Source organism: Haliaeetus leucocephalus, unplaced genomic scaffold, assembly GCF_000737465.1.
Source record: "Haliaeetus leucocephalus isolate CR32 unplaced genomic scaffold, Haliaeetus_leucocephalus-4.0 Scaffold751, whole genome shotgun sequence".
NCBI lineage: Eukaryota > Metazoa > Chordata > Aves > Accipitriformes > Accipitridae > Haliaeetus > Haliaeetus leucocephalus.
The window spans coordinates 16,734,158-16,743,000 of record NW_010973187.1 but is presented as its reverse complement, the minus strand read 5'-3'; the positions used below and the strand labels follow the sequence as shown (position 1 = coordinate 16,743,000).

General features: G+C 47.0%; 1 protein-coding gene across 1 annotated transcript; it reads left to right on the top strand.

Moving 5' to 3' along the window:
• The first annotated feature begins 3,338 nt into the window (after positions 1 to 3,338).
• LOC104840220 (endonuclease domain-containing 1 protein-like) lies at positions 3,339 to 8,203 on the top strand. The gene is made up of 3 exons (XM_010581018.1): positions 3,339 to 3,416; positions 5,104 to 5,424; positions 7,648 to 8,203. The coding sequence occupies exons 2-3, from the start codon at positions 5,140 to 5,142 to the stop codon at positions 8,191 to 8,193; spliced, it is 831 nt and encodes a 276-aa protein (XP_010579320.1). The 5' UTR covers positions 3,339 to 3,416; positions 5,104 to 5,139; the 3' UTR covers positions 8,194 to 8,203.
• Positions 8,204 to 8,843: the final 640 nt, after the last annotated feature.

Genomic DNA, 8,843 nt, shown 5'->3' with positions numbered 1-8,843 from the left:
GATTTTAGATATAGTACATTTTTTTGATACCTTCAGGAAAGTTTGCCCAGATTAATTAAAACTGTGGCCAAGTGGAAAAGTTTGGTTTCATTCCCACTGCTCATTTGCTCACAACTAAACTGGACACATTTTCTTCCACTTCCAAAAGAAGAGTGCCCACATAAGGTTTTTAAACAGTTTCTCTGGTCCACTGTAGGAGTTAACCCAGGTTAGCTTTCGTTGATGCCAGTTACATGGAAAAAGTGTTTGTTATCCAAGACTTGCTGCAAATTGCTCTGCGTGGGATTTCACCATCAGGCCTTTTGACAACTTGCACTATGTTTCCATTGCATTTTTGATATCACAGCTAGGTATTGATTGTATTACCTAAGCTGGTATCTGCTTTGGCTGCTTATTCTTTCACTGTGGTTATTTCAAGTCCTTTTTGAAGAAAGCAGCAGCTCAGTGTTGACTGCCTGTCCTTTTCCTTTCTCTGTATATAATGACTTTTTGTGAGTGGCAGCACTCCAACCATGACCTGATACTTTACTGTGTTAGAAGCAGAGGACCAACAAGGATTACCTGGACATCAAGTTCAGCACCTTGCTATTCTTCTTCAGAAATGTCCGTCAAATGCTGTTTTAAGGTAGAGTCGCAGAATCCCTTTGCTCCAATACCTTGAGACATGCTTTCAATGGCCGAGCTCTTGCACTGACAAAATGTGGCAGGATCAGACCTAGAGGGCAAGGGCAGAGCTCAGGGAGTGAAATCCAGTGCGAGAAACTGCTTCCCATTGATGCTTTTACTGGGCTACAGGAGGGAGCATTTGCCAGATCAGGGAAACTGAACCCCTGGGGTTCAGAGATATGTAGGGTAAGACATGCAGCGTGTGGCCCGGGGACTAGGCATCTGTATAAAAATGAAAAATTCTAGATAAAATAGTCATATGCTCCCTGCAGCTTTTAATCAACATTTGTACAAAATATTGCCAAACCCCTTTAAACTCAGCTCCAATGTGCGGCTCAGGACAAGGGACCCTTCTTAGAGTGCCTGACTTTTGTCATACCAATTTCTGATGATTCTTGGTCATAATCATTAACAATCTTTAGTCCCATTTCCACCCCACTAATAATGTAGGAAAACAGCATCTTTCTTCCAGCTGTCCTTAGCGAGACCATAGGAACCAACCCTTCTCATTCCCTCTGAGGTCAAGAGAGCGCAGCCTACCAAACCTTGATCTCAGTATCTATCCCCCAAAATCCCTTTTATCTATTCCTAAGGGGAGAAACCCTGTCTTCACCAAGCCTCCTTTCCGAGTGGATTGGGATCCTGTGTGAACACTGGCTCAGCAGTGGCTGTACAGCAGCAAGCAGAGACCAAGGTGTGCCCCCAGGATCTGTAGGATGGCATTAATAAGTGCTGTTACAAAGCCTTTGCAATCAGGCAAGGGAAAATACATAGCCTGACCATATTATATTCTGAGGGGCTGCAGAAGAGCAGACGATGAACATCTGTGTGTACTCAGAGACAGGCCAGTCGGTCTAATGCCACCAGAGACAGTCTGCAGGGAACAGAAGAGCGTGTAGGCGCTGCAGCAGCAGTGGCAGTGCCCCATGGAATGAGGAAATGGAAATCACCAGACCCAGTTATCTGCTTCTGACATGTGATGCTGCAAGTCAGCAAACTTGGGAGAAAACCAGAGGAAATAAGAGAAAATAGAAATTGTCACCCCGTTTCTGGGCAGGCATGAACAAATCTGCCCTGAGTAACAATGGAAATCCTCTCTTTTCTGTGAGTTTCCCTTTTTATGAAAAGGGGCACATATATATGACCGGGTATATATTGCAGTGGGACTCTGGAGGGGTCAGACAACTGTTTCTCCAGAGAGAAGAGTGAAGCAACGGTTCAGCTGCTTGTTCTGAGACTCTGCTTCAAGGTAAGCTCTCACCAGTGACTGCAATATTTAAAGTGTTTCCTTAGCTTCGGAATAAATACATCAGACAAAGGGTGGGCTGCAGTTGCTGAGCTCTAGCATACCCCGCCAAGGAGAAAAATGAGAGTTTATGCATGCACTGTATTTTGCAGCTATTTAACATTTTATGTTAAGGAGGGCAAGGACAGAAGGAATGACTTAGAAAAGAAATTCAAACATAGAACAGTAAAGATCTGGAGAATACGAGAGAGACACTTAGAGGCAGAAGAGACTGGAAGAAGCTTGGAAATTGTCACTACACGAACTAATCCCTGGTCTTTGGAAAAAAAAAATAAAATCAGGTGGGCTCCAGGACAAAATTCACTTCTGGTGATGCTGAGATCAAAACCTCAAAGAAGGAATGCTATTCCCAAAGGGAATAAACTACCCCACTATGAACTGGCACTCCCAGAAACTGGTCCACCAGATCCCACTAGATCTGAAGCCCTCAGCAGCTCTGGCAATGTGTCATCCCATCTGGAAAAGTCACCAAAACCTGGTGGGACACTCTGAAGTGGTGGCAGTGTTCCTGCTGCCCCAGCCAAATGTTGAACCTGGCCAAAGATGCTTCGGGGAAATGATCAGCATGGGAAGCCTTGGGAATGGATGCACAAGGAGATGCCTGATGTTGAACTGAGATGTCCGATTGTAGGAAAACAGATCCTGTCTTGGTTTTTTTAATTATTCATCTTGATGTTTGCAGTATCTCCTGCACGTCTTGGTCATCTATTTGAGGATGGATTATTGCCTGGGCTCCAGCAAGGTCTTGGTTAGCTAAGAGCAAACAGCAGGCATTGGGTTGTATCTGAATGCCCCTGCCTGCAGCACAGGAGTCTGACAAAGTTGTACAAGATGCCTTGAAGTTGCTGGGTGCAGACTCCCCTCCTGATTTGAGGGTGGCTAATGCAGCCGGCCACTCCTTTACACCTGATCTGGCAACATCACTTATCATATGAATTACTGCCAGTTGATTACAGCATGCACCAAGCAGATGGAGTTGGGTTTGTACCCTCTTTCATGTGCAAGGTTGGGAAAGGGTAGATTCAAGGTCTTATTTTGGCCCACTGACAGAGTTTGGCTCACAGCTGTAGGAAAGACTTGCTTCAAGGTTATCAGAAATGCTATAAAACACCTTGCATAATTAAGTTTCAGTTGCCAAGTCACCTGGAAAATTCACATCAAACTGTTGAATGGGGGGGGGGAGCTTATTGAGTACCATAACCCACCCATGACCTTGCAAAAAACCTCTGGAAAAACACAGGTCCTGGCTCCACCCCAGACAAACTTACTCTAAACCCTGTTTGAGAAATCTAACAACTCTGCCTTCCTGCAGATTATATATAAACCACCCTAAGGTCACAGCCAGTTTCAGACTGTAGTAGAGGCATCTGAAAGTCCTCTACCACTTTGGGGCTGCGAGCAGAGTCCTGTGAATAAAAATATTTATGTGCCGCTCTTTCACACGGTAGGTTGGTTTCTATATATCTGATATTAAGTTAGTTAGATATATTTTAAGCTCGTGGAGGGGGTGGTGCGAAAGGACTTTTCAGTAGCTTTTCTGCCTGGGCTGGGGCAGATACGGTCATGCTCTGCAGGGTACTGTAATAAGCCACTTCTTGTGGTTCGCTTTTCTCAGTTTTCAGCTTACTGGTCAACATGTTCCTGATCCAGTGCTAGTAAAGAGATAAAGGACCAGATATCTTGGGTCAGAGCAAGGGTATATTTAGCTCAATAACCTGGATCCAATGGAAATTAATAGATGAGGGTCAGGGAAAAGAATAAGGAAAGAGCAAATGTGCAAGGTGACTTTTCAAGCCTTCAGTAGCCCTCAGCTGAGACACTTCCCCAGCCAAAGGTGAGCTTTGTGTTTTAGAGGCCATGGCAGCTTTCTCTCCCATGAATCCTTTTAGCTGCTTGTCCTTCCTGCCTTATTTAAAATGATGATTATTTTAAAACCACTCTGTCGAATGTCTAGCAACGAAAATGGAAATATCACTGCTATCTCAAAGCCTGTGGTGCATCTGAAAGAAGGTAAAGCACCCTGCATCGCTGCCAGCATCACAGGGAATTTTTCAGCAGTTTTCTCCAAAAAGAGCTGACTGCTGAAAATCATGTCAACACCTGAGAAAGACAAAACAGGACCTATTTCTGTTCAAGAAATAGAAAATCCTGCACCAGCGCCTTTTACTGTACAGGAAAAACAATCAGCAAAGCTAAAGATGTGGACCAGCAGGAATCCTGTGCAACTGTGGGAAGAGATGCCCCTCAATATCTGCATTGCTAGAGCAGCAGCCAGGGTGCCAATGAGATAGAGGCGTTATCCCTCGTGCTTGCTGCTACCATCTCCTCGGCCCCTTCTCGTCTGTAAGTTCACTGTCTGGGGTTGGACAACCTGAAAATGCAAGCTGAGCAGCAGGACACACATTTCCCAATGTCAGCCGAGAGCCAGGACCCCAAGCTGGACCACTTTGGGTTAAAGATCTGACCTAACTTTACGAGAGATTGATCCTGCTGTGAGCACAGAGGAGTTACAGAAGAGCTGCATATCTCTGTGAACTTGGATGGGGCCAGAGACATGTAGGAAGCGCAGTATCACTGTTAATTCCCTTCCAAATCCCCTGCAAGACTAAAGCCCAGCTCAGCATTGTAGGTGGCTGAGCAGAGTATGTGACCAGCTGCAGGTCCTCTGCTGTGGGAAGGTCCTCAGAGCAGAAAGGAGCAAGATGGTATTCTGAAACAGGGGCTTCCAGCCCCTGGCTTGCTTCAGGCTTTTTTCTCCAGTGCCAACACAAAAGCTGAGCTCTTGGCCAACACGGGTATTTTGGAAAAGGTGGCCTTGTCCCAACACAACACCGTGCCTCAGTTCCAAGAAAGCTTCGCTGTGTGAGCTGATTAGATGTGGGGTGGGTTTGGATCCCTCCTTGGACGGGTTAAATTCTCCCACTGCTGCCTCCTCTAGGCACCTAAAACCTGTTTTAGGTTTCACCCTTATTCCCCTGTTGATTTTTCCATCTCCAGCAGTACAGAAGTTGCCCCTCCTTGGTCTCTCATAGTCCCCTCCTCCGCCAGCCATGTCCCACAAGCACAAAAATGACTCCAGGCTGTGGTGAGCTTTTCTCCAAGTTGAGTATACCTCTGCCTTTGCCCTCCAGGTGAACAAGAGCCCTTCGCTCGAAATCCTTCCCGCGATGCTGTTGCTGCTGCTGCTGCAGGTCTTGGCGAGCTGCCTCTGGCTGGCAGGCAGCGAGGTGGTGACATCCTTTGAAAGTTCATGCCCTCAGTTTTTCTTCCGGGAAACCCCCCCAAATGAAGCCCTGCAGCCCGAGAACCCAGCCTGGATCTGCCAGAATTACAAGAACCAGTATTATTTTGCCACCTTGTATGACAGGAACAGGCGTATTCCTGTATACTCTGCTTACCTCTACCAGCCTGGACCTGGCACGAGACCTAAAACATGGCTGGTTGAACCCCAGGTGAGTGTCCTCTCTTACAGCACGTCACCCTCTAGTCATTAAAAGATGAACTGCAGCATTTAACCAAATATTTCTTTCTTCTCCCACCCCCACACACATGCAAATGGACCCACTGGATGGGATTCATCTCATCTAACTTCAAACACCTTCACCACACGATTCCTCTGATGCGTCTGAGACATCAGCAGGAGGGTGAGATGAGTCATATCCTGAAAGTGCCCATTTTTCCTCATTGACCTTACAGGAACATTAAGTCAAATTATATTACATTACATTGCATTAATTTACTTTAAATTAAGTCAAATGCCCCCCCTCCCTGTCCCATGCTGTGGTGGGGGAACAAACAATGGGGAAAAGACATCCAACAGCAGCTAAATTTGAGGGACCGACTGTGCCGGGCCCTGAGCTCCACTTCGCCCTGAGCTGTTTTGCATTCCTGGCATAGCTTATTTGCTCCCAGTTAAGAGTCAATTTGGCTTTGTAAGCGGTGTGAGAGAAGTGCGGAGAAAGTCAAGAATTGGGTGGGATGACACAGTGAAAAATTCTAGGCAGAGGCACTCCGAGATGAGAGAGTTAGGTTAACACTGGGTGAATTTATTGAGTGTTCAGACAGTGAAAAGTGAGTTGGATCAGTACCAGTCAGAAGTGCATGATCTCCATCCACCTGCAGTTGCCCCTTACCACCATTGCCTCAGGGTTCAGAAGGACCCACCAGACACACAGATCTCTGCAAACTACAGAGCCCTCCCAAACATCCTTCTGACAAACTTCAGACCTTCGGTAAAAAAGACCAAGCAAATTATGGAACAGAAGAAGAGGAAATTCAGGTCATTGCTGGGGGCACAGTAGCAGTAGGGAATTTAGGTGAAAATGAGCCACAGAAGAAAGCCATATGCCCTGTTCCAGAGGACGGCTAAATATGTTTCCGTAAATATGAACAGAAAGGTGTTATAGTTATGAAAGAAAGCATTCACACTTGTTACTCATAGGAACTCAAGCAATTAATCTGGTGTTGCACCACTGCAGCCTCCACATTTAGAGAGGATAAAAACTTTTCTCTTTTCCTCTGGGACCATAGCCCCAGGCCATCTGTGAAATCTGTGATTTTGTTAACTTTCTTCAGATGTCTTTTTGCAGTATTTAGGTTCCCCTGGTCTCTTGGGGGATGATGAGCTCCTTTAAGAGGCTGATCATTTCTAACTTACGTTCAGTGATGCTGCAGAAGGAACACATCTGTGCTCCCTGGCACAGATCAGCTCTGAGATGTATTATTAGGACTGCAGTAGCAGATCCCACTTGGATTGAGGTATTTTTGCTTACTGAGCAAAAAGCTTCACCTTCGCAACGAACTATAGCCCTCCCAGGGAAACCTCACCTCTAGGACTGGTTTCCCAACACATCTGCCTGTGTATGGGATTAGAGAAGGCAAACACCGGTGTTTCAGGAGTGTGATACACCTGCAGCAGCCACACATACTTCTTCCCAAGTGAGGGGCAAAGCAGGAGAAGAGGAGAAGGGGTTGAGTCCTTCTCATCTTCTCCTGGGAGTCCTGTGGGCTCCACGGCTCTTCTACTCATCCTCTTCCTAACCTGTCCACCTTCAAGGACTCCCTAAGACCTTCAAAGAGGATGTCTGTGTGCTTGTTTTGCCTAAGCTTGTAAAACACTAGGGTGTTGACAGATTGGATTAAAAAAGGCATGAAAACCTTCCATAGAGACTGAGAGAACTCTGGTGGAAATGGGTCTGAAGGGAGCAAAGGCCAGGGCTGATGATGGCGTGATTAGATGGAGGTGATAAAGGTTGGATGTGATTAATGGGAGTGCGAAGAACTGGGGTGAGCCCTGGGCAGATATGGAGAGGGGAGGAAAGGGAACCAGATACGGCAGGGAAGATGTCTTGCCAAAGTCACCTTTCAAACCTGGGAGTGGAAAATGCTCATTGTCTCATGCATCTACCCACACTCCCGCTGCAGGCTGGATTTCAAAGGTCACAAGTCAAATTGAGGGCAGTCAAATTCTGAGCTTTCTTTTTTTTTTTTTTTCCCCCCATCTCTTGTGTTCATCAGGGAGGGGCAGCTTTATGATTTCTTTCTGATTCATGCATTTTCATACACTGAGATGACAAAAAAAAAGGTGCTCAGCACTCAGAGACTTCTGCTTCAGAGAAACCTGCTCCATTTCTCCCATCCCCAACACTAACACCTTTTCCTCTTTACCTATCAAGCTGATGAGTCCAACTTATCCCAAAACTATGGAAAGAGAGTGGACCCTCTTAAATTATTTCAGCGTCAGCTTAGACCAACTCAGCAAGAGCCAGGCTATCCTCAAAGACTATAAGAACCTGACAGGTTTGAACCGTGGCCATTTGAACCCCAGCAGCCACCACCCTGACTCCAGCAGCAGGACGGCTACCTTCACCCTCACCAACATAGTGCCCCAGAACGAGAAACTCAACGGAGGTGCCTGGAACAACTACGAGCAGCAAACAATGACCAGGAGGACCCAGGGCTGTAACACTACCTACGTGGTCGTGGGTGCCGTGCCTGGGAACAACTACATTGCCAAGGGGAGGGTTAATAAACCCAGCCACATCTGGTCGAGCGCCTGCTGCGAGGTGGACACCCACCGCAGGAAGGCTTGGGCGGTCATTGCCGAGAACGACAAGAACGAGGTCCAGCTCCTCACTCTGGGGGAGCTGGAGGATGTGTTGACCCAGCTCTATGGAAGGGACCAGGTTTCTCTGTTTCACAGAGACTGTCCCCGGGAATAAGCCCCACTTCACATCCCGCGTGTAAAAAGGCTCGGGACCTTTCGCCTTATGTCCTGTGCAGCACCCATCCTGCTTCCTTCTCTAGTGGTTTTCCAGCTCTGTCTCTCAGAGCACCTCCTCCTCCGATAAAAGGGAGAAAGAGGTCAGCAGAGCCTCCAGCTGGTTTCCTCCCCTGCCCACCCTTGGAGGGAGCTCTTAGGAAGAAGTCTAAGGACCGGCAGGCTGGGCTACAGCCCCTGGGCAAGGAAAAAAGATCTTCTCACTGAGACTAGAAGGGCTTTGCCTTTTTTTGCTTTTTGCTTCATGCCCATATAGAGATCATAGTTCCTTCCTCTCCTCGTTAGGTATCACTGATAGTCTGCTGCTGACTTGTCCCTCACCTCCTTAGGAAGGGTGTGGGACAAGGGTGGCTCAGGTTGCCCAGAGAGGTTGTGGAGTCTCCATTGCTGGAGATACTCAAAACCCAACTGGACACAGTCCTGGACAACCTGATCTAGTTGACTCTGCTTGAGCAGGGGTCTGGACTAGAGGATCTTCAGAGGTCCCTCCCAACCTCAACAATTCAGTGATTCTGTGATTCATCCAGGGACAAGGAAAGCAAAGAGCCCAAGGATTGCTGAGTCTGTAAGGTTTATCCTACAAATACATTC

Excerpts from the sequence above, each read along its gene's own strand:
- LOC104840220 (XM_010581018.1), top strand. The coding sequence starts at position 5,140 with ATGCTGTTGCTGCTGCTGCTGCAGGTCTTGGCGAGCTGCCTCTGGCTG. Across the intron at positions 5,425-7,647 it reads CATGGCTGGTTGAACCCCAG|CTGATGAGTCCAACTTATCC; the intron begins GTGAGTGTCCTC and ends TTACCTATCAAG.